This window comes from Haliotis rubra, unplaced genomic scaffold (genome assembly GCF_003918875.1).
Source record: "Haliotis rubra isolate DU_JTF1 unplaced genomic scaffold, ASM391887v1 Scf174, whole genome shotgun sequence".
Lineage (NCBI taxonomy): Eukaryota > Metazoa > Mollusca > Gastropoda > Lepetellida > Haliotidae > Haliotis > Haliotis rubra.
In genome coordinates this window covers 1,072,726-1,099,235 of record NW_025765714.1, presented here as the reverse complement: position 1 = coordinate 1,099,235, position 26,510 = coordinate 1,072,726, and the positions used below count along the sequence as shown (strand labels likewise).

Genomic DNA, 26,510 nt, shown 5'->3' with positions numbered 1-26,510 from the left:
CAGGTTTTATGACATTTTATTCCTGAGTTTATGTACAGCAATGACATGACAATGACAAGAACATAGACACACAACACAGACCCTCTAGTAACTAGACAAATATCATTTCCTCGATATTTTCAAACTATTTTCATGCACATGAGAGCCTGTAACCTGAGTCTACATTTTCCAAAATGTTTATTCAACATTTTGAAAAAGATAGGAGCTTTTCATTTTTAAGTAACCCTGAAGTAACACCTTATCTTTATTGCACTGGTAACATATTCTCTTCCTTTCTTCAGCTTGTAGTAGCTGTATGCTTCATTACTTTGAAGCAAATCACCTGCCATCAAGGTCTTGCAATGTGTTCCATGCTCCAGTCCAGCAACTTACTGGGAAAACCTATTGTGTCCATGAGATCAAATCACACTGACCTTCACCTTAACTCCATCCACTAGGTGAAGTCATACAAGCCTTCACCTGAACTGTCTCCATTTGGTAAAGCCAAGCTGACCTTCAATTGGTCCACCAGGTGGAGTCACACTGACCTTCACCTTGACTGTGTCTACAAGGTCAAGCAATACTGACTTTCACCAAAACTGTTTCCATTAGATCAAGGCACACTGATCTTCATTTCAACTGTGTCTACAAGGTCAAGCAATACTGACTTTCACCAAAACTGTCTCCATTAGATCAAGGCACACTGATCTTCATCTCAACTGTGTCTACTAGAATATGCCACACTGGCCATCATCTCATCATTTTGGCCTTCTTCTCTGGGGGAGGTTTCATGGCAGCATTAGTGGCTGGGGAAGAGGAACTAGTCTTGTCCTCAGCCTTCTCCTGCTTCACCTCCTGCTTCACCTCCGGCTTGGCAGACTCCTCTGGAACACACAGCAACACAGAGTTTAGAAAATCATCCCCAGTGGTTTGAAGGACTTATTGTCACCTGAACTTAACATTTACAGTAACAATGATAAGAATAGTACACTATTGAAGACATTTATTCATGGCATAGATGTAGTTTTTGAGGGCACTACACCTTTGTTTTCTGGGTGACTTGGGGCCACAAACTGTGGTGGATACTTCTTGCCCAACTCTCCGAGCAGCAGGTCCACTCTCTGGCGCTGAAACAGCGAACTCGGCTCTTCCCGTTTCCTCTTCTCCTTTCCTTCAGGTTTGTCTGCAACATCATCATCATGTGACATCATGTTTGTACACTAGAACATTGTCAACATGTGGCACTGGTGCCATACACTAGAACATTGTCAACACGTGACACTGGGGTCATACACTAGAACATTGTCAACATGTGGCACTGGTGCCATACACTAGAACATTGTCAACACGTGACACTGGGGTCATACACTAGAACATTGTCAACATGTGGCACTGGTGCCGTACACTAGAACATTGTCAACACGTGACACTGGGGTCATACACTAGAACATTGTCAACATGTGGCACTGGTGCCGTGACAACAACACGTGACACTGGGGTCATACACTAGAACATTGTCAACATGTGGCACTGGTGCCGTACACTAGAACATTGTCAACACGTGACACTGGGGTCATACACTAGAACATTGTCAACATGTGACACTGGGGTCATACACTAGAACATTGTCAACATGTGACTCTGGGGTCATACACTAGAACATTGTCAACATGTGGTACTGGGGTCATACACTAGAACATTGTCAACATGTGACACTGGGGTCATACACTAGAACATTGTCAACATGTGGCACTGGGGTCATACACTAAAACATTGTCAACATGTGACTCTGGGGTCATACACTAGAACATTGTCAACATGTGGTACTGGGGTCATACACTAGAACATTGTCAACATGTGACACTGGGGTCATACACTAGAACATTGTCAACATGTGACACTGGGGTCATACACTAGAACATTGTCAACATGTGACTCTGGGGTCATACACTAGAACATTGTCAACATGTGACTCTGGGGTCATACACTAGAACATTGTCAACATGTGACTCTGGGGTCATACACTAGAACATTGTCAACATGTGACACTGGGGTCATACACTAGAACATTGTCAACATGTGACACTGGGGTCATACACTAGAACATTGTCAACATGTGACACTGGGGTCATACACTAGAACATTGTCAACATGTGGTACTGGGGTCATACACTAGAACATTGTCAACATGTGACTCTGGGGTCATACACTAGAACATTGTCAACATGTGACACTGGGGTCATACACTAGAACATTGTCAACATGTGACTCTGGGGTCATACACTAGAACATTGTCAACATGTGACTCTGGGGTCATACACTAGAACATTGTCAACATGTGACTCTGGGGTCATACACTAAAACATTGTCAACATGTGACTCTGGGGTCATACACTAGAACATTGTCAACATGTGGTACTGGGGTCATACACTAAAACAATGTTAACATGTGACACTGCAGTCATACACTAGAACAATGTTTACATGTGGCATTGTGGTCATACACAAAACCATCCACATTTTGCATGGTGATGATGGTACTTACAGGCGTTATGTAGCCTTATGATGGTACTTACTTGTGTACCTTGACAATGGTACTGACAGGTATAGCCTTATGATGGTACTTCTGTACCTTGACGATGGTACTTACAGGTATATCCTTATGATGGTACTTACTGATGTACCTTGATGATGGTACTTACAGGTATATCCTTATGATGGTACTTACTGATGTACCTTGATGAGGTGTACTGACCTTTCTCTTCCTTGTCTTTGAACTCCCACCAGTATCCTTTGGAAGGATTGTACTTGGAGAAGGACTGTGCTGGAAAAAGGACCATTTTGATGTCAACATTCTTGACTGTCACCTACTATATGATGTAAGGTGTATTCTTTAATGTATACAGTAATTGATTTTATATGCAACTAACAGGGTTTACACTGAGTGAGTGAGTTTAGTTTGACGTTGCACTCAGCAATATTCCAGCTATATGGTGGCGGTCTGTAAATAATCGAGTCTCGACACCAGACAATCCAGTGATCAACAACAAGAGCATCGATCTGCGCAATTGGGAACCGATGACATGTGTCAACCAAGTCAGCGAGCCTGACCACCCGATCCCGTTAGTCGCCTCTTACGACAAGCATAGTTGCCTTTTGTGGCAAGCATGGGTTGCTGAAGCCCTATTCTACCCGGATCTTCACGGGTCTGGTTTTCACTGAACCACCAACGAGAAACAGTTAATAACACTGTTGTACAGGGACCAGTGTCACCTAATATATCCTGTAACACTGTTGTACAGGGACCCGTGTCACCTTATACATTCTGTAACACTGTTGTACAGGGACCAGGGTCACCTTATATATTTCGTAACACTGTCATACAGGGACCAGGGTCACCTTATACATTTCGTAACACTGTCATACAGGGACCAGGGTCACCTTATACATTCCGTAACATTGTTGTACAGGGACCAGGGTCACCTTATACATTCCGTAACATTGTTGTACAGGGACCAGGGTCACCTTCAACATTCCGTAATATTGTTGTACTGGGACCAGGGTCACCTTATACATTCTGTAACATTGTTGTACAGGGACCAGGGTCACCTTATATATTTCGTAACACTGTCATACAGGGACCAGGGTCACCTTATACATTTCGTAACACTGTCATACAGGGTCACCTTATACATTCCGTAATATTGTTGTACTGGGACCAGGGTCACCTTATACATTCGGTAACGCTGTTGTACAGGGAACAGGGTCACCTAATAGTAATACATTCTGTAACACTGTTGTACAGGGACCAGGGTCGCCTTATACATTCGGTAACACTGTTGTACAGGGACCAGTGTCACCTAATATATCCTGTAACATTGTTGTACAGGGACCAGGGTCACCTTATACATTCTGTAATACTGTTGTACTGGGACCAGGGTCACCTTATACATTCTGTAACATTGTTGTACAGGGACCAGGGTCACCTTTTACATTTTGTAACACTGTTGTACAGGGACCAGGGTCACCTTATACATTATGTAACATTGTTGTACAGGGACCAGGGTCACCTTATACATTCTGTAACATTGTTGTACAGGGACCAGGGTCACCTTATACATGAGGTAACACTGTTGTACTGGGACCAGTGTCACCTTATACATTCGGTAACACTGTTGTACAGGGATCAGGGTCACCTTATACATTCGGTAACACTGTTGTACAGGGACCAGGGTCACCTTATACATTATGTAACATTGTTGTACAGGGGCCAGGGTCACCTTATACATTCTGTACCACTGTTGTACAGGGACCAGGGTCACCTTAAACATTCGGTAGCACTGTTGTACAGGGACCAGGGTCACCTTATACATTCTGTAACACTGTTGTACTGGGACCAGGGTCACCTTATACATTCGGTAACACTGTTGTACAGGGATCAGGGTCACCTTATACATTCTGTAATACTGTTGTACAGGGACCAGGGTCACCTTATACATGAGGTAACACTGTTGTACTGGGACCAGTGTCACCTTATACATGAGGTAACACTGTTGTACAGGGACCAGGGTCACCTTATACATTCTGTAATACTGTTGTACTGGGACCAGGGTCACCTTATACATTCTGTAACACTGTTGTACAGGGATCAGGGTCACCTTATACATTTGGTAACACTGTTGTACAGGGATCAGGGTCACCTTATACATTCGGTAACACTGTTGTACAGGGATCAGGGTCACCTTATACATTCTGTAACACTGTTGTACAGGGATCAGGGTCACCTTATACATTCGGTAACACTGTTGTACTGGGACCAGGGTCACCTTATACATTCTGTAACATTGTTGTACAGGGACCAGGGTCACCTTATACATTCGGTAACACTGTTGTACAGGGATCAGGGTCACCTTATACATTCGGTAACACTGTTGTACTGGGATCAGGGTCACCTTATACATTTGGTAACACTGTTGTACAGGGATCAGGGTCACCTGATACATTCAGTAATACTGTTGTACAGGGTAGCATGCCACAAGAGGAGAGTGACAATACACCAGCACTTGTGTGTAATCAGTGGCTAGTATTTCCTCATATATTTCTAGTTTCCAGAGTTTATTTCTGTACCCTGTCACACATTATTATTCACATTTATATTTCTGTGAGTCAAGCATGTGTATCAACTTGAATATTATCACTGATGATTCAGATTTGTGAAAACGAAAATCAGAAAAACACAACTACTGATGTGAGCTGTGACACATATTGCACTTTCTGTGGGTTCAGAGTGACTGTCCTGACAACAATGAATTCTGTCATGCCCTGCATGACTGTGACATACACATACACACACTGGCACAAAAAAAGCATGTTTATAGAAGGTGTAGAATCAGAATACTGCTTAATAAAATGAACATCATTACAATAAATCAATTTATTAGACATCACAATCTGACTGCTGCTGCTAAGTACAGGAAACGTAAGATGACAATTGTGGCTTGGTAAAGGAAGCTGTATACTGATATGTACAACACATGCATCCCTTGGTATAAAGTGATGTACATGGGTCAAGGAGGAGTTCAGTTTTACGCAGCACTCAGCAATATTCCAGCTATATGGTGGCGGTCCATAAATAATCGAGTATGGACAAGACAATCCAGTGATCAACAGCATGAGCATTGAACAAGTACGATGATACATGCTGAAGAGATAAGTACTTTGACATATGTTGAAGAGACAAGTACTATATGACAGATGGTGAAGAGACAAGTACTATGATACAGGATGAAGAAACAAGTACTATGATACATGATGAAGAGACAAGTACTATAATACAGGATGAGTGAGTGAGTTTAGATATATGCCGCTTTTAGCAATATTCCAGCAATATTACGGTGGGGGGACACCAGGAATGGGCTTCACACATTGTGCCCATGTGGGGAATCGAACCCGGGTATTCAGCGTGACGAGCCAACGCTTTAACCACTAGGCTACCCCACCGACAAGTACTATGACACATGATGAAGAGACAAGTACTATGACACATGATGAAGAGACAAGTACTATGACACATGATGAAGATACAAGTACTATGATACAGGATGAAGAGACAAGTACTATTATACAGGATGAAAAGGTCATTGTGAGCTAAACATTTAGTTTGAGTACAGACAAAGAAGTAAACTAACAATTCAGTTGTTAAAATGGTCATCTATAGCTTCTACTTTCTTAAACTACTGCTTCTTACAAAAATTTAAAAGTATTGGTCAGCTTGTCAGACATTCTGTAAATTTCATTTGAAAATGTAAATACCTACCTTCTTCAAATGCAGACTGTAGATTGTGCACAGTATTCAGCTAAAATGAGAAATAAGAAATTACATCAATATTCAGAAAGATTGTAGAGCTGATGTCTGTCTAATATACAGAGATGGTGTGTGGTCTGATACCATATCACAGAAGAGGAACATACGAAACAACAGGTTTCAAGTCTCGTACAAGCTGAGGTTTCAGCAACCAGCCAGCTAAAACTAGTCTTACATTTTTATTTTTACTGCCACAAGGATCTGAAATGATCTTAAACCTATAGTAACATTGATTCATCTTACTGATGACACAGATCTTAGTTACGACCGTGTATCAATCACCCTACAGTTTTGTCATTGACCCGGACAGACGGTCAATTGTGAACTGTTTGGGTTTGTGTTGTATCAATCACCCTATAGTTTTGTCATTGACCCGGACAGACGGTCAATTGTGAACTGTTTGGGTTTGTGTTGTATCAATCACCCTACAGTTTTGTCATTGACCCGGACAGACGGTTAATTGTGAACTGTTTGGGTTTGTGTTGTATCAATCACCCTACAGTTTTGTCATTGACCCGGACAGACGGTCAATTGTGAACTGTTTGGGTTTGTGTTGTATCAATCACCCTACAGTTTTGTCATTGACCCGGACAGACGGTCAATTGTGAACTGTTTGGGTTTGTGTTGTATCAATCACCCTACAGTTTTGTCATTGACCCGGACAGACGGTCAATTGTGAACTATTTGGGTTTGTGTTGTATCAATCACCCTACAGTTTTGTCATTGACCCGGACAGACGGTCAATTGTGAACTGTTTGGGTTTGTGTTGTATCAATCACCCTACAGTTTTGTCATTGACCCGGACAGACGGTCAATTGTGAACTGTTTGGGTTTGTGTTGTATCAATCACCCTACAGTCTTGTCATTGACCCGGCCAGACGGTCAATTGTGAACTGTTTGGGTTTGTGTTGTATCAATCACCCTACAGTCTTGTCATTGACCCGGCCAGACGGTCAATTGTGAACTGTTTGGGTTTGTGTTGTATCAATCACCCTACAGTCTTGTCATTGACCCGGCCAGACGGTCAATTGTGAACTGTTTGGGTTTGTGTTGGTAGCTGTTCCAGAGTTTGCTTATCAATCATCAAAATATTGATGAGACAACACCAAATTCATTGGTTGTGATGAATACTGATTAGTGGTCATTTGATATCAATGGAGGAAAAATTCAAAGTATAGTAACATATGTCAAAAGAAAAACTTGCCCAAACAAACATCGCCCCCCAATAAAATGCTCTTTTCTTTCCTCACAATTTCTTTCTAAGAAATATAACATACATTCAGTGCCAATACAACAAATCTTTACAAACTATTAAACACTAACAACATACTTGTCATACATTTTACTGGATCTCTTTCAGAATAGACCTATCTATGATCATTACACCATTACAACAATCATGTTATTGAGCACTGCAGGGATGCAAAACACTAGGCTTAGCTATCATCTAAGGCCCAAGGGTAACAATGACTTCCAGTGAACAACATTCTCCATTACACTGAAGACTCAACTTGTGGTGACTGATGGTTTGTTTTGTCTGTTGTTTTACGCCGCACTCAGCAATATTCCAGCTATGTGATGGTGGTCTGTAAATAATCGAGTCTGGACCAGACAATCCAGTGATCATCAGCATGAGCATTGTTCTACGCAATTGGGATACAATGACATGTGTCAACCAAGTCAGCGAGCCTGACCACCTGATCCCGTTAATCACCTCTTATGACAAGCATGGGTTACTGAAGATCAATTCTAACTGGATCTTCATGGGTTGGTGATTGATGAATGAAATTTTAGAAAATACTAACTATAAGTTTCTGAAAAATATGGACACTGGTGAAATTTCGCTTTTAAAAATCATCAAATTTTGCATATTATTTTTATTATTTCATTTGTCTTTTTATGCTCTTATTCATGTCATTCATTAACTTGAAGAACTATGAATGATTGTACCAAAGTTTGTTTCTTTATTTTCATAAATAACACTTTTAGACACGTTTTTGAATGACATGCAGATTTCCCTATTCATAGTCAGGCAGTCCTGAGAATGAGGTAGTCACTTGTATATGGGGGACTGTAACAAGGGACTGTCTCGTGTATAAGTCAAATCCTCTACTGTTGATGCATCGTGATTTTCTTGACTGTAGTGCACAGATTAGTAGGGGGAATGAGAAGAAGTCAGCTCTCTACTTACCAATCTGGAGTTGACAACAGAGCCAAGGTCCGGAGCCTGGTACACGATCCCTCCAATGATGTAGTACATGGCAAGTGGGCTCACTAGATAAACACATGGACTGTCAAATAACATGGCAGTGTATACATAGAGCTATTTAGTAATACTAGAAGGCACATGGGCTAATGTGTTTATTTGTGTACCGAGAGATTTAGTGGGCCAAGGAAGGTCGACAAAAGTATAGTGGTTCAAGGAAGGTCGACAGAGAGGAAGAATGGGACAAGGATGGTGGACAGATATTTGTTGGGTCAAGGAAGAAGGACAGAGAGGAAGAGTGGGCCAAGGAAGGTGCTGGACAAAGGTTTAGTGGGTCAAGGAAGGTTGACAGATAGGAAGAATGGGTCAAGGATGGTGGACAGATGTTTGGTGGGTCAAGGAAGGTCGACAGAGAGGAAGAATGGGACAAGGATGGTGGACAGATGTTTGGGTTTTCAAGGAAGAAGGACAGAGAGGAAGAGTGGGCCAAGGAAGGTGCTGGACAAAGGTTTAGTGGGTCAAGGAAGGTTGACAGATAGGAAGAATGGGTCAAGGATGGTGGACAGATGTTTGGTGGGTCAAGGAAGGTCGACAGAGAGGAAGAATGGGACAAGGATGGTGGACAGATGTTTGGGTTTTCAAGGAAGAAGGACAGAGAGGAAGAGTGGGCCAAGGAAGGTGGTGGACAAAGGTTTAGTGGGTCAAGGAAGGTTGACAGAGAGGAAGAATCGGTCAAGGATGGTGGACAGATGTTTGGTAGGTCAAGGAAGGTCGACAGAGAGGAAGAATGGGACAAGGATGGTGGACACATGTTCAGTGGGTCAAGGAAGAAGGACAGAGAGGAAGAGTGGGACAAGGAAGGTGGACAGATTCTGTGTTGGAAGGATGAAAGTGAATTGAGGAAATCATCAAGGCCAAGAAAGATTAGAATAGGATCCAGAACATTGAGAGCAGTACTGACCTTGAGTAGGTGACTGCCGGAACTGTTTTCTAATGACATACAGAATAGGTTCCTGTACATGCAGCAGGATGTACTCCAGGCCAGTCATATTACTGCAACAGAGAGATAACAAGAAAAGCCTTTGAAAAAGGCAATGTTGGCGGCACCTGAGTAAATTACGAAAGTTGAGACATGAGATGATTTAGGGGGTGAAGCTGATTTCAAGAGCACCACGATGAACATACCTCCGTCTATTAGAGACTTGCTTTTATTAGAGATCGGTACTCGCATCGCAAATATGGTACTCTTGTCGCCAGTATATGACACAGAGCGCTCACATACACGAACGCTATGAAGCATCGCTATTGGTCGCAATGGAGGAAATCCTTTGTTGCACTTTCGCGCACCCGTAACGATTATTGTGCATGAAAAACTTATATGAATGACTTCTTTGTACTTAAGACTACAAGTGCGCCCTATTTTCGTCATCAAAATATCCAGAGGTTAATATTTGCAAGTCAGTCAAACATCTCAGTCGATCTCTCACATGTGAGCGGCATCATTTTGAATCACATGACCTGTGACGAGTCAGGGATTCCCTCCCTAAAATAGTGAGTGACTGAGTTTAGTTTTATGCCGCTTTTAGCAATATTCCAGCAATATCACGGCAGGGAACACCAGAAATGGGCTTCACACATTGTACCCATGTAGGGAATCGAACCGGGTCTTCGGCGTGATGAGCGAACCCTTTAACCACTAGGCTACCTCGTCGCCCCCTGAGTAACTAGAGAAACTTCTATCAGAGTTGTCTGAGTAGGATAGAACACCATGTCTGAGTAGGACAGAACACCAGCTTGTCTGAATAGGACAGAACACCAGCTTGTCTGAGTAGGACAGAACACCATGACTGAGGACAGAACACCAGGTGGTCTGAGTAGGACAGAACACCATGACTGAGTAAGACAGAACACCATGTCGTCTTAGTAGGACAGAACACCATGTCTGAGTAGGACAGAACACCATGACTGATCAGGACAGAACACCATGACTGAGTAGGACAGAACACCATGACTGAGTAGGACAGAACACCATGAGTAGGACAGAACACCATCACTGAGTAGGACAGAACACCATGACTGAGTAGGACAGAACACCATGACTGAGCAGGACAGAACACCATGTCTAAGTAGGACAGAACACCATGACTGAGTACGACAGAACACCATGACTGAGCAGGACAGAACACCATGATATGTCAGTATATTGTATGTCAGGCCATTGTATGTCTGGTTATCAACCCTATAGTCATTACACCATGTATCCACACCCTGAAAGTGTCAACCTGGGAAGAATGTACCTGAGATGTTCAACACCTAGTCGCTGCATCTTGATGATCTCGTTGTTGCATGTGCGGTCATAGAATGGATTGCTTCGTTCAGAGAAGTAGTCAAGCACATTGGACTGGTTGAGGAGTGGTATCCAGGCACTGTCATACCATGACACATGCAGGTGGTTCTCTGAAATCATGAAAAGTACTGACATTTCTTCCAGAAATCAGAGAGCAACACTGAGTCAATATATGTCTGTTTAACTTAAACAACAAAACTTACAATATTTATTGAACTGTTCGTTAAATAAAAAGCACTCTTGTGAGTATGTATCTCCCAAAGACGTTCATATATACACCTAGCAGGATGGCTCATTGAATTTGTAAACACCTGTACTTCAAATTGGAGCTTCTAATGTTTTTGATGATAAATTGAATGTTACCACAACAGATTTGTAAACAGACTGGCTTTACAAGGTTTTCTGTCTAAGAATAAGGAGATGAACATGATTAAGCTGATTACTGATGTGAACAGTGTTTGCAACACACACCTAAATGGATGTTGCTATATTTAGATGGCCAAACGTCCAGTTTGTAACTGCAAGGATTAAGGGAAACGTCAACAAATATGGCGATTGCTCAATTCTGTCAATTGCATCAGAAAACATCTACATGAAATCTGTGAAAAGAAGCATATTCTTCGTGTTTGTTGCAAAGGTAAGCTGTTAACACAACATTTAGGCATAATCGATAATTGAGCTTATTGAATCATTAATCAAAGTCTGATCAAGGTAACGAACTTTCAGATTGTTGTCTGTGAGCCAAACTGTTGATGTGTAATGTAGCTATGGTAACAGGATTTAGGGTTATCTACTACATGTTTGAATGGTCTAGAGCTGTATCTACAGTGAAACCTGTCTAAACCGGCACCCCATGGGACCAAAATAAAATGACGGTTTAGACAGGGTGCAGGTTTCACTGTACTAGACTGTCACATGAGTGATCTTGGAGTGAGCAGCAGTGGATGCAGATGCAGCAATAATCCATCCTCATTACGTAAGGAAAACAGAGAACTGTCTTCACAATCACATGATGAAGCCACTCCGGGATAAACCTGTGTCATCATCAGAAACAGACCACTCGGCTGCAACAACTCCCATACCATTCTTGGAAGTTTCAGAGTTGGATCGAGCTAGGCATCTTTGTTCATCTTCTATACTATCTTTAATACCAGTGGCATTACAGTTTGCGTAAAATACATTTGGGCAATCGTGAGGTACATGTATTGTTTCGTGTCATCTCCAAGTCAATAATGATCGCACAAAACAAGCTAATGGGATGATACTGGCCTGAAGAGTATTCAAGATCGAAACAGTATACAGATCAAATCCAATGTGTTCTTTGTATTTCTGGACAGTGTAATTATTTAGAAATAACAAGTGATGCTGATTATGACGGTCAGTTAGGTAGATGTTGACAGATGTTTGATGATACTGACATACCATATTATTTAAGAAATTTCCTGTCATTCAATATTTGCCCAATATGATTATCTCCTCTGCTGTAAGTCTTTACATTGAATATAGTATATTTTCACGTAATATGGCAGTGTAAACTATGAAACCTAACATATCCCCTTCAATACACAACTAAAGTATGTTCTCGAGTCATGATCTATAAATACTGTATGATGAACATAGGTATTTCCTGCATCAACAAATATTTAAACTATCTGGACTGAAATGTTTTAGCTATAAAGGTATTTTGAGGATCTTGTGAGCACTTGAAACATGTACATGATATCTAGTGTGTTTAATGTCCAGCTTCATCTTCTCAGATGATGCATTTCATTAACATACACTTTTGACTAAATTTGAGTACTTAAAACAACACTGACATTAAAACTACATGTATGTTATTTACATTAGACAAGCTCACATGGACTTTTGTGTTTACAGGCTTCAAGCGGCCTGTAATGTGATTCACAACATTAGCGATTCATAAATAGTGAACATGTGTTAATCAAATGTTTTACTGAAAGTAACAGCAGATTTCAAGCTTTACTGATCCTCGACTGGCAAATTCCCGGGCATGGCATGGAGAAGCCTACGTGTTTTTATATTTAGAATACCGCCAACATGAGTTAACGTATGAGATAAAAGTGACTGCCTGTTGACGTGGTAGCAAGTAAACAACTTGTTTTGATGCGTTGTGTTCGGATAAGCCCCTTTGGACTTTCTACGATTGTCTCACCCTACCCGGATCAATCTTTTGTGTCATCACAAGTCATGTTCATTCATGCAAGCATCAACCAAAACGAATGTTATTGCACTGGGGTAAATATTACTGGCTATAGTTTGTCACATGATGGTGTACTCGTTTCTGAGAAAGTACGCCTACCATTTGTTTTGTCCATTTTCCAAAGGGAATCACGCGAACTGCTTCCAACACCAAAAGCAAATGGCGGTGTTGCAGCAAGAAGGGAATTCCCAGTTCTAAATATAGTAACAATCATGGCATCAAAATGTACAAAAAGAAGGACTACACTGGAATCGAATCATTCCGCACAAAACACCGAAGAGATCAACTTCAACTCAAACTTTCATGTTGTCTAAAAGACATGAATGCGATCACTTTTTTAGCTATCACCACTCTCATACTGAATGCTGGTAAGTAAATTTTACTTTCATCTGATTGAATTTGGTACACTTTTGAGAAAATATTTCTATCTGCGGGTTAATCCGACCAAACAATTTGCAGTTAAAATATATTGAAACGATTATTTCATGTAAAAGTCAACCTTTTGTCAATAAGTGTATATGATGCACACTTAGACAATGTTTTTGTTTTCTACCTATCTTACAATAAAGAGTGTCAGATTTAATCGTTGACCAATATAATCAATAAAGATCGAATTTTAAAAACCATTTTCCTTCGTAAACTTAAATACCACACCATATAGTTAAATTTGTTGTTAAAAGCACTTTAATAGTTATTTGACACTGAGGCATTGCTTTTAATACGAAACTTGGGAATTATGAAATATATTTGACAGCCAAATTCCGCCAATTCAATGTATGTGTATATGTCAGAGGTTAGTATATGAAGAATGTGCATGATTTATGTACAGTTAAGATAAATTCCTACGTTTGAACTATTAAATAGTGGCTTGTGTTAACGACAAGGCATGGTGGGAGAATTCCGAACAAGGCATATATTATGTTATATTATCTAGATACTTCTGGTGGCCACACATGGGATTCTGATGTGATCCGTCATATACTTTTTTGAATTTGTCTGGCTTTCACAAACTGTTGGTGATCGGTGATGTTTTACTCACAGTTTAAAGAGCGGTTGATCAACATGTTTTACCAACATTGAGTTTTCTTGGGCCATAGATATATCTATCTTCAAATTTGGAACTATTTGTTATCAAGTTTTGGGGAGGTGTTTTACGTCTAAAGGATAACGAATAAGGAAGGCAGAGAAACGTTGATGCATCTCTGAGAAATTGTTTGATATGCCCTGCTTATAAAGAATTTCGACAATTTGTAAGTTACCATGTTATTTCTTTTAAATATCCTTAAACAAAACTGTGTATTAATAATGCATATGGAATGAGAGTAAAGAAGTTGTGTAAGATATGGTAGGATCTTTCTGTGTCCGTCCCCGCATCAATAAGTCTAGTTAACAACATTTAGTGCTTCTAATTAATAATAATGGGAACGATTATAGTGACAATTCATGGCATATTCGATGACGATTCAGACTCGGAGTTCAAATATTATGGGCTACAATCAGAGAAAGATGTGTGTGTGTGTGTGTGTGCGCGCGCGCGTGCGTGCGTGCTTGTGTGAGTGAATGAGTGATGGGAATTCGTAAGTAAGTGAAACGCACGTATAATATGCCGGCTATAGCTAAATATGTCAGCCGAATGGCCGTGAAGTTTTCACCCATTGCTGTGCGATCAATTGGATTTCCGAAACAAACCAACATTCAATAACTTGTTATTTGGTGTCACAGCTATTTCACAACGCATAATATTGATGATGCCAATGTCGGAAACTTCCTACCTTAAGGTGACGTGTTTCTATAAATACCTTCATGGCGTTGACGTGAGACTATGGTACAGTGACATGAGTGAGAGGGGAACAACATCCTCGAAGCTGGTTGCAGTCCCACATGCTATTCATCCGTATGTTGATGAACAGGTGTTAACACGCAAACTACACGCAGGGGGCGCTTTTTAGCTTGGTTGTATGGTCATTTGAGCTGTGACTGTTTTGCAGTGTTGTTGGTGAGCCTGTATTGTTACGTTTATTTACATAAATGTTTTGAACTCAATAATTTATGCTATTCATACATTTAAACCTTTTTAGTCTACTAGCGCCAATATGGATGTTTTATGGAAACCTCACAAAACGTTTAAAGTTCCATAAGGTCTTAGGAATACCTTTGATATTAGTCAGTCATCTCGGTTTACCGGGTTGTTAAAACTAACTTAAAAGGTTGGTATCACAATAGGCGTCGGCGAACCTTAGTATTAGTATTTTGGTGTACATTTTAGTCGAAATGCCATTAACGAACTGTGGGATTACAGCAAACTAAAATAAGTCTCTTGGCTTCGTTATAACCGTTGTAAACTGTAATTTGTTTTGATATACATCCAAGCTTTATAATTTATTGACGTTCTGATTATTGACTAAAATTTGAAAAATGGCAAGCTGTGGCCAGCACAACCAAATGTATCAATTATGCAGTCGTGATGTCAAGTAAAGGGTGAATAGTGCAAGGGAGATAACTCACTCATACCTACCATTGGTCATGTTCGTGAGATGTACATGTTGTTTATTCAACAAGAGACGTAGGCCATCGGCCCATGACACAGCAGTTATACAGCAGCCACAATACATATTGCCTACATTAACAGATTTGTTCTCAGTTGCATAGAATTCTCAACATACATAGCCAACTTTCTAATAAGATCATTGTTATCACTGGACATTAAAAGATTAAATTTAGCTAATGTTGGAAATACGTAGTATTTCCTAGGAATAAACTGTTCACGTAAATCGACATAAGCCTGGCATACAAACAATATGCTTACAAACACCGCAAAATCTTTTATTTCTTGGGACATTTGAATATCTACCCATCTCAAGTTTCAGTTGGTGAGAACTACATCTAAACTTAGCTAAAGCGACACGAAATTTCCGAATAGTTACATGCTTAATATAATACTCTGGAGATAAGTTTGACTTGTACATAGAATAATTATATGTTTTAGGACCTTGTGACAAAGATGCATGAATACATTTAGCTCTATCCATAACTTCTGATTAAAACGACTGAATATTATCAGTGCATGCCCGGGTGATCCCAAACATAGCCAAATCCCATGTTAAATAGCACAGTTCTCGGTGTTGAAGCCCAATTACATTTACCATGGCTCATATCTAACATTAACATGTTATAACATTTCTTGGGTAAGCGTGAGTTTGGCATGGATGGCAGTTTAGCAGAAGTAGATTATGTAAAGACATCTCTCCTCCATTTAAATACTGTAACTTACATTGCCCAGAAACGGTTCAGCACTATCTTATTGAACGTCCAGCTCATAAAATGCCACGTCACAATCTAAACAAAAGGTGTTCTCAACAAACCAAACACGTATTTACAATATTTAATGTATGGTTGCACACAGAGATCTGTGCAAGACTTTCTTATTTAAACGGGGAAATATGACATTATTTAAATATACATAATTATAACAGTGTGTTAAATGTTTGGCGCATAAAAGCCTCTTCAGGCCCAAGGTCGACCTTCCTTCCTACCTTTCCCACCCACCTATCTATCTACCAAACTACCTACCTACCCACACACCTACCTACTCTTAAACCCACAACCATATGTGTTTCAGCGTCCCCATCGTCATTTATAATCAAAACTTGCAATATTATGCATAACAATATTTCACCACTACATAAACATTGTAATAACCATGATTTTGATATGAGCAATAACACTAAAAACAGATGACAAAGTTCATAAAATAATTCACATCATTTTCAGACAAGCTGGCTTCAGTCGGGGAAACATTAAGTGATTGTTACGTCGATGGAAAGTGGAAACTGTACAGCCGCAACAAACGCTTATGTTGTGGAGGACGGCTGGAGATTATGACACCGGGAAAGAGATGCTGTGGAGGTAATAACACTAACAATCGAATAGAAGTCGAATAATGGAGTAACCAGTGAGTATTAGCCGTCGAATGATCGAGTAACTATTGTATACTTGCAGTTTATTAATCGAGTAACTAGTGAGTACAAGCTATCAAATAATCGAGTAACTAGTGAGTACAAGCTATCAAATAATCGAGTAACTAGTGAGTACAAGCCGTCGAATAATCGAGTAACGAGTGAGTACAAGCCGTCGAATAATCGAGTAACGAGTGAGTACAAGCCGTCGAATAATCGAGTAACTAGTGAGTACTAGCAGGCGTGCAACAAGTAGGTACTCAAAAAATAACATTCCTTCCTGGTTCCTCATCTGGGGGTTGAAGTGTAGGAGGTGCTGTCTGGCTGAATCAAATGTGAACAACACTGAAACGATTCAGGTGCGAGGGGATATATTGTCTCAGGCGGTGTGAGTCGTTTCTCATGCAACCGGTTTACATGACCCCAGGCTCAATTATCCAGTGTTTTTATGATAATGTCTATCTAATGTGCCATTTTTATAGAATGAAAATCTAATTCACCCGATAATCGAGTATAAGTGAGTGAGTATGGTTTTACGCCGCTTTTAGCAATATTCCAGCAATATCACGACGGGGGACACCCGATAATGGGCTTCACACATTGTACCCATGTGGGGAATCGAACCCGTGTCTTCAGCGATACGCTTTACCATCAGGCTACCCCACTGCCCCTAATCGAGTATGACTTACCTAAGGGCAGCTGTTATTTACATGGACTGTTACTGACTGGTGTTGCGGAATCAGTGCGCGAATGTAGCATTCTCAGCAAACCTTTGCATGTCGTTAGACACGACTTAATAGAGTGATCAAGGTCGGTGACTTTATTACACGTGACCCAGTCCCATACGGGAATCGATGCTCACGATGTCAATCACTGGATTATTCGTTGCGGCGTCGATTAATTACATATGTCGCTGTCATATAACTGCAATATTGCTCAGTTTAGCGTTAAACAACAAACCAACCAAACCTACAGCCCAGCTGAATGGCCTCCGCGATTACCTTTTGTTAGGCCGTCACATCCTAGCCATAGCGGACTGAAACTACCGCACTTCCTCTAGTAAGCGCCGGTTTAAGAGATAAGCGCCGGGTACGGTTTTTTTATAATGGATGGATGGATGGATAATTGAAAGTTTGATAGGTGTTCGGGCAACTGGGCCCATTTACACCTTGCCCATCATAAAGGTTTGCTACGTTTATACATGTTTACAAAGTAGTAAAGCTGCCACAAGCTTTAATGTAAGCAAGAATGACATTCTGAACATCATTGCGAGTGATATTACTTGTACACAACAATCCAGTCAAGGAGAGGTCAATATTAAGCGCTGTCAAAGATCCCACCATCGCCTTACGATGAGTTACATATTTTTGACAATGCAGTAAAAAATGAGCAACATCATCTATAATGTATTCTCCCTAGATGCGTAGGAAAAATTGTCAGTGGGCGTTACGCCAGTCACAGCGACGGGGAGTTGTAAACAAGTGTGTCAGTGTATGAATTTCCTGAAGTTAAGCGTCAGTGTTTAGTGTTCAAGAAACCAGAAGTAGATAGAAAATGTTTTTCGATTGAGTAAACCTTAACGCTTATATTCAGGAAAATCATGCATTGACATACTTGTTTACAGCTCCCAGTCGCCAACGTTAACGTTGACATAACGATCAGTAACAATTAATTACACTCGGTAAGCGTAATAAGCGCCGGGTCTGGAAGGCGCTTTTCAGAGGAAATACGGTACCCTTTTGTAAAGTACGATACGCTTTAATCACCCTGTGGTAGTTGAGGAATCTCTTAGTTTATGGCATGTATTATATGCATCTGACGTCAAACATAGCGTGGGCATACCATCTCAATCACATCGTCCTCATGCGTCAGGTTTACACAATGAACTTATCTCTAAAGTACGTTTGGAGTGTTTTTCCTATCTGTATTTCCCTCTAGTTTCGTATGTGGGAGTGGTGCCCGGTTCATAACATCATGATCATATTGTTGAAAACATCCGATCCACACCCGCTCCAGTTGTAATTAAGGCATGTGTACCCTTGACCTGCTGACACCAGGCGGATGTATTAGCTCTAGTTGTAATTAAGGCATGTGTACCCTTGACCTGCTGACACCAGGCGGATGTATTAGCTCCAGTTATCTCACGTGTGTTGTGCCCTAAAACCTACAATGGTCTTAAGTGCACAGTAATCATAAATAAACATGAGTGGGCGGAGCTTATGTGACTACGTCATACGTGTTTCGTACGCACTGCTGTGCACTTAAGGCCATTGTAGGTTTAAGGGCACAATTAACACACGTGTGACCTACCTTTCGCAACGTCATTCGATAGCATGTTTGTCAAAACTGGGAATCCCCATGCCTTTTGTACGTCCGGATTCAATCACTGAGGAAAACGGTATAAATACTTAAGTTTGCATTCCCTTCTTGCTTAATTACTACAAATCAAAGCGGCAAGCAGGTAAGACAATGTTGTCACGGTGGTGCTGTAGCGTGGTGCTGATGGAGCTGCTGGTTTGTGTTGTAGATACAGTCTACTACGACACCCAGAGTCTGTGCTGTGAAGACACGATGTACGACAGGTTCGACGAGAAAGGGGTGGAGTATGGGTGCTGCAGTAAATCTACAATCCCAGTGGAGACAACTGTCTGCTGCGGCGGTAACAGCCATCTTAGACACCCAGGTGAGTTACAGGATACGGTTCCTTTACAAAATTTCATATTTTAGAATCCTGCCATACTGGGAAAAGTTTAAAGTTCGCAAACTAACGACGCCTTGTATTGCAAGAAATATATTCTTTCTTTTCCTTAGATACAATAGGGACGGTGGGGTAGCCTAGTGTTAAAGTGTTCGCTCATCACGCTCGGGAGACCAAGGTTCGATTCCCCACATGGTTACAATTAAGGTGTGAAGCCCATTTCTGATGTCCCCCCCTTGATATTGCTGAAGGGGCGGTGGGGTAGCCTAGTGTTAAAGTGTTCGCTCATCACGCTCGGGAGACCCGGGTTCGATTCCCCACATGCTTACAACTAAGGCGTGAAGCCCATTTCTGATGTACCCGCCTTGATATTGCTGAAATTATACTAAAAGCTGCGTAAAACTAAACTCAATCACTCACTCAAGTTTGTGAGAACATATGACGTGATATGTTCTTCACTTCCAAAAATGGTTAGGTTCGATGTTTGTGAGGATGCTTAGCGAAACGGGATGTGATTTGAGCGCAGATAATTGAGATGGCGTCATCTGTTGTATAAAACGTCACAGACGAGTTTACGTAAGGTTACAATTTAGAGTAGGTCAACAGGGCCCCGTTCCTTAAAGTAATCTTACTAACACTACCATAAGCCTGTATCAAAGTAAGGGAGTTAAGAACCCACATGTTTCTGCCTTATGAAAGAACAATTAAAAATGGGTAATATCGAGAATAACACACGGACTCGTGGGATCAAGAATTGTCAGCCCCTCCTAAATAACTGTTGAAAGTTACTCAGCATGCCTTACAATGCAATCCTGAAAGATAATCAGTAACACCTCCTGGCTCCTAGGGTATTCTTCTAATCCGTAAACCAGTTATCATGGTTATGTGAGTATGTGACCAACGAAAAGCCATGTCTGAGGACAGTGCCATCTAGGGTGATTGGGCTATTCCATTATTCTACAGGAGAAAAAAATCATTTCCCACGCTGCCTACAAAAAATTTTGTTGGTAATTTGGGATGTAGGCAGTATGGGACCTAACCGGGTCTTTTGGAAGGCAGATAAAGATAAATTACTTTCCGTCTTGCTGACTCACGCTAAATTATTTTAAACTGTCCATGTCCATGTGATGCATGGCGTCAGTAGTATTCCATGAAATCCCTATTGCCCTTTGTGTTAACTATCGTTTTTGGAAATGTATTTGAGCTTCGTCCATGTTCCAGATATGGGTTGTTGCGGCACGGAGTATATCAACCTCACACAGCAGATGTGTTGTCAAAATGAAGACGACCCCGCACAGGTCAGTAAACACGTTCGTGGAGAACACTACGGGTGCTGTGGTCACCTGGTGGTCGACATGTCCCTGCAGAACTGCCGCTGGAACGTCTCCGGCAACACACGCCATCCTGTTACAGTCAACAAACAGGACGAGTTCTGTGATGGCAAGATCATCTCACTCCGAGAAAAGACATGTTGTGACGGTGAGTGGAACAGTGTAACTGCTAACTGTAACAGCTACATTGAGAATACTTCCACAGGCGTAATATTTAGCATATTCAGACATTATGCCACATTTAATACATTTCTTGTTTCTCACCACTATTTAAAAAAACAATTGGGTAGGTTGGGCGGATTTTATTTTTATTTTTTAATATTGTTTTTTTTCTGATTTTCTATACAATAGTTAGTCGAAAACTTGGAATGCCGGAAGCTGAGATGGATTTTGGAAGTCTGCCACCTTTATACATGCAAATTTACCAGTGCAAAAAAATCAAAATTAAAATTAGGGTAGGGCGGTAATGAGAAACAAGAAATTATTTTATGTGGCCTTACAGTGAAAGGTTACCTTGTGACAGCTACACTGAGAATACTTCCACGGCCGTAATATCATCTTCAGCCATTACACACATTACAGTGGAAGGTTAATTACCTCCTCTGTCAGCATCAATAAGGTGACAGGCAGTGAGGGAACTAAAAGTTTAAAACAGTCTCTAACGCAGCCAACTCACTCTGAGACTACTTCCATGGTGAAGATTGCTTAACCCATAAATATATTTGACATTCTGAGTAATTGTATGATTATGTAATGTGAGAATTACATTGACTGTATGTGTCCAAGAGAAGGCCAGAGCCACCTATGGCCTTGTAGATAGTTTTCAGGCAAGCAGTTTGTGTCTGTGTAGCATAGATTGTTGTTTAAGGGACCGTTCATAATTTATGGCTGGTGTGTGTGTGTGTGTGTGTGTGAGAGAGAGAGAGAGAGATGATTTTAAGGGGGGTCACCCAATTTTGTACACATGTACTAGGGGGTTCAGCAATTTTGTACATAAAAATATGTTTAAAATTATGCTTAGAAATTATGGGAAGGGAAGGGGTGGGTGGGTCGTCATTGATTTGACATGCAGGGGGTCACTTATTTTGTACATAAATTTTTTTTTTTTTGGGGGGGGGGTCATTCACATTGTACATGCTTCTCCTAAAAATCATCGTCACTCCCCCTAGCCATAAATTATGAACGGTCCCTAATTGTTCTACATCTGTGATCCACTTTGAACCCATGACCGGTGGCAGTTTTGATTGTGGCCAGCTGCGAATAATACTCTCCACAGGAAAAGAGATATTTCATTATGTTTAGGATTAGTTTGGTATTTTGCAAACATAGCAGGATAACATTACACCTATCATCTCAATCTAAAATCTTCTTAGGACAAGATTTGCACATGAATGACTTGGGAAGAGGGATTTTCTGTTTATGAACAGGTTGCCTGAACAAAAAGGGCTTAGTTACCCGAGTTATGATTTCAGACCAAATCTATGATGAACCCTACCTGAACCCTGAAGACCAGGCCCAAAGAAACCCTAAGGTGGGTTGTTGTGGCACAGTTGGGTACAATAAGAAGCGTGAAGTCTGCTGTTCCCAGGATCACAGAGCTGAGGTTGTTATCCCCCTCGATGACCACTTGGAATGTTGTGTGGGTACCGAGACAGGTAGGTTACATGGGATATTTTACTTTTGAAACAATAGACTTTCTTCTTTCTACAGACATAAGCCAGGAATGTGTGAAATGTTTAACACAAGGCTGATTGTTTCCAGGGTATTACAACACCACAACGGAGCTATGTTGTGCTGGCAACACCAGGCCAAGGTCTAGCAGCCACGACAAATGCTGTTGGGGGCGAAAGATAGATGGAAGCAGGCAGGGATGTTGTGATAGACTCCCCTACGAGAAGGACACACACTTCTGCTGTGAAGGTATATCACCTTATACACTACCATCATTATCATGTGGTTTCTTAGAGAATCTAGATGACTTAATTGCCAAGCTGTCACCCTCTATTCACAGTCAGTGCCTCAGGTGTAATAGAACTGGTATCTCTGTCACAATAAGAGAGTGTGAACTTACTGGGAGTGAAAATTCACATCTACTCAGCAATATTCTAGCTGTATGGTGGCATTTGTTGTTACGATTGTACTAGGTGTTCTCAACTTTTCAGTACCTGCACACAAGCTTTTTCAACTGTGATGACAAGTAATTAGAGAGCCGTATCCAGAGTTCCAAATAATCATTTGTTTATTGAAAAAAACAAATGACAATATCTATTCAGATGGCAGTTGTTGGTAGTTGTAATGCAAACTGGAGATATTTGATAACCTCTTTATTGTAGGTTCCCCATCAAGGGTACTGAAGAAAGGGAGCACCTGTTGTGGAGGAGCCAAGCTGGCACCAAACAGCATATGCTGTGGAAATACACAGGTGGAGCTCAAGGAAGGTCATGATGCATGCTGTTTCATCTATTACTCAAACCGGTTCACCACATACAACAGAACGCAGAAGGTTGGTATCTTCATGTTTGGTGGAATTGTTGTTTTTTGTAGATAAGATTGAAACATTGTCTGACCTATGACAGTTTTTAAATCTGACTATGGTTGTATAATTATATGATCCAAAGGAATACTAGTATAGTTATTGTGATACATATGATCCTAGTTATTGTGAGATGGACTTCAGTTTGAAGTACCAGGACACTGTAGCATGATTGTCTGTGTAGGTGTGTGTGGAAGGTGAAGTCCTGACAATACAGAAGGGTAAGGACCGGTACTGTGGCCATGACCAATACAATGACAACAAGGCTGTATGCTGTGACGGTCAAGTCCATCACTTCCCTCCTGGAGACACTCTCGGTTGTTGCCGCTGGGAGCAGAAGCAGACGGTCTATAGTGAGACAAGCCAGATGTGCTGCCAGGGTCACGTCCACAACACCTCCATCAATGAAGCAGAGTGAGTAGATTAAACTTGACAGTAATGAAGGGATATGGTTATGTGGAAGTGGATGGGTGGACAGATGCTGAGGCTGGACGTTGATGGTGTGTGTTTGGAACCAGGAACACACTCACTTGAGACATCTTCGGTCTGCTAGTTACTGTGGAAGTAAGGGTTTTCAGTATTGTCTTCAACCAGGGTATGAAACTCCCAAAATTGTCAGCCAGAACACAGGGCTGGTGAATTTGAGGTGAGGTGAGGTGAAATTGGGTTTAACGTTGTGCTTTAGAATATTTCGCTCATATGACGAGGTACATGCGTGTGTATGTGTATGTGCGGCTGCTTGTACTAGCCCAGATTAAGCTGGTTTTATAGTGCTAGCCCACTGACATACCATGCCGCAGTGAAGCATGAATACCCCACATTATACTGACTCCAAGCCGACCAGTCCTTGTTGTACCCATTAATGCCGAGCGACAGGCAGGGACCAACAAGTACCATATTTTAATGTCTTTTGGTATGACACGGTTGGGGATCGAACCTGCGACCTTCTGATGGTGAATTTGAGAATCTGGCAGTCTGTGTTGAACAAGTAATTTAGGAGTGATAACGTTTGAACACAGCTTCTCCTGACTGAGTGAGATGGAATTAACTTTGACCCATTCTCCCTTGTGAAAGTCAAGGTCATATAGTGCATTGATACTCAGCTTTTCATATGACCTGCTTAACTACATTGTCTGGCTCTGGTACAGGATGCTTTGTGTTCTGCAGATGCTGTGGGACTAGCTCTTACCCTACACAATCATCACACAACCCATGTCATAAGAAGTGTGGAGACTCCTATTACAATGCTGGTGTCTCTGTGTGTTGTGGCAATAAGCAGTTCTCGATGGAAGACCATGGAGATGACTGTTGTGGAAACTCCCCCTACTTCAGCATGGAGCAGACATGTTGTAATGGGAGGCTCTACAACACCACACAGGTCGGCTCTTGCTGTGGTAAGGAGCTCTACAATCCCAAGAATCAGTCATGCTGTGGGGGATATACAGTTGTTCCCCGTCGAGGCCGCAGAAGACAGAGATGCTGTCAAGATACAATGGTGTATACTCGCCAAAAAGGACAGTGCAAGTCAAATGGAATTGTTCACAGGAAAAAGAATATACATCCAGTGGAAAATTTATGCCAACCAAGGACATGGCAAGATCTGAACGGCATTGAAGTGAAAGAGTGCTTCCAAAGATATGGTAAGTGATTCTCCTAGTAGAACTGCCTGTTGCAGAGATACATACCTGTATATTTCTTATCGTTAAGTACCCGAGAGATATGGCCGTCTTGAGTGTTTCATACAGGCGAAGATTAAATGTAATGATTCATTAATTCCATTGGAAAAATTTCATACGTAGTGACTATAGGCTAATTTACCGCAGTTAACAAATGCTGTAGATACTTAATACAGATGCAGGGAATGAAGGAAGAGACATCTATTTTCCCCACATGGGAAACCAGTGACCAGCAAACACTGCCCATTGCAACATCTCTGAAGAACAATAAATAAACGTAGTAATGATTACCATCTCTCTTTCAGCAATCCAGTGCACCATCAAGAAGAAACGCTCCTTAAAGCGGCAACGGGAACTACAGATTACAATGAAATGCAGGAACCTGAAGCGCCGATACCTCAGCGAGATGTATCATGATTCATTTGTAAATCAAGGCAAGGACATGCTGAAAGTCAAAATCAGCCTGCCACTGAAGAAGATCCGTTGCAACAAGAAGAAGTTGAAAGACAAACGGGTCATTATATTTCTGGACAAACAACCTACTGTCACGGTCAGGGGTCAGAAAAGACATATTGAGCTGAAAATTTCAGAGAAAGATACATTCCGAGTTGTTGCAGATAAGAAACATATACGTGAGCATTTGCTTAGAAGTAGCTCACAGAAATACTGTTTTCGGTTGTTTTCTGTTTTGAGCCCTGAAAATCTGTATTGATAGATAGCTACTGTGTTGTCTGGGTTTCCCCACATTTTGTATGAGAGTTGGGTGTACAGCTTTATAACAGATTAGGGTTGAGGGTATTGGGGGTTGGAATATGGGTCAAGCACTCTCCTACCCAGAGTTCCATGCGGCAAACCAGCATAGTACCTCTGCCACAGGCCAGAAAATTGTGACGATTCGTCACATCTTGCAATGTCCATTCAATGTACAGATTTCTTTTACTCTTTTACTTTTGACGAGTCTACACATCTAACTAAACATCTTTAATAGAATGGTTTAGTTTCACTGAGAAAATATCCCAAAACATGTAACACTATTTCGATTTGCATAGCAATTCTTTGTTTACGTAGGTTGTATGGCTCCACGTGCTGTCATCGAAGCTGATGGAGAGCAAACGATGCAGCCAGTTTGATATCTAAATATGTACTGTCATAGACCTTACTGTCGCAGTTGTGGAAGAATATATATGTAAAACAATATG

At 41.1% G+C, this 26,510-nt stretch overlaps 2 protein-coding genes across 6 annotated transcripts; one reads left to right on the top strand and one right to left on the bottom strand.

Annotated features, from left to right (window-relative positions):
* On the bottom strand, positions 1-15,073 carry LOC124272903 (mediator of RNA polymerase II transcription subunit 6-like). 2 transcript variants are annotated; one of them, XM_046708129.1, is made up of 9 exons: positions 14,917-15,073; positions 10,847-11,006; positions 9,511-9,602; positions 8,535-8,617; positions 6,296-6,335; positions 2,735-2,803; positions 1,022-1,162; positions 688-863; positions 1-607 (listed from the first exon to the last, which is right to left on the bottom strand). In XM_046708129.1, exons 1-8 carry the CDS (start codon positions 14,972-14,974, stop codon positions 730-732), a joined length of 777 nt encoding a protein of 258 aa, XP_046564085.1. In that variant the 5' UTR covers positions 14,975-15,073; the 3' UTR covers positions 1-607; positions 688-729. The 2 variants fall into 2 exon arrangements, with proteins under 2 accessions (XP_046564085.1, XP_046564086.1); XM_046708130.1 differs by lacking the exon at positions 14,917-15,073 and adding an exon at positions 13,217-13,310 and having other exon boundaries at positions 1-863.
* On the top strand, positions 13,229-26,510 carry LOC124272902. Of its 4 annotated transcripts, none has more exons than XM_046708124.1 (10): positions 13,229-13,485; positions 16,889-17,023; positions 19,601-19,756; positions 20,993-21,250; positions 22,575-22,757; positions 22,864-23,022; positions 23,436-23,605; positions 23,820-24,049; positions 24,803-25,275; positions 25,617-26,510. In XM_046708124.1, the coding sequence occupies exons 1-10, from the start codon at positions 13,341-13,343 to the stop codon at positions 26,021-26,023; spliced, it is 2,316 nt and encodes a 771-aa protein (XP_046564080.1). In that variant the 5' UTR covers positions 13,229-13,340; the 3' UTR covers positions 26,024-26,510. The 4 variants fall into 4 exon arrangements, with proteins under 4 accessions (XP_046564080.1, XP_046564083.1, XP_046564082.1 ...); XM_046708127.1 differs by having other exon boundaries at positions 13,230-13,485; positions 16,889-17,069; XM_046708126.1 differs by lacking the exon at positions 13,229-13,485 and adding an exon at positions 15,023-15,113.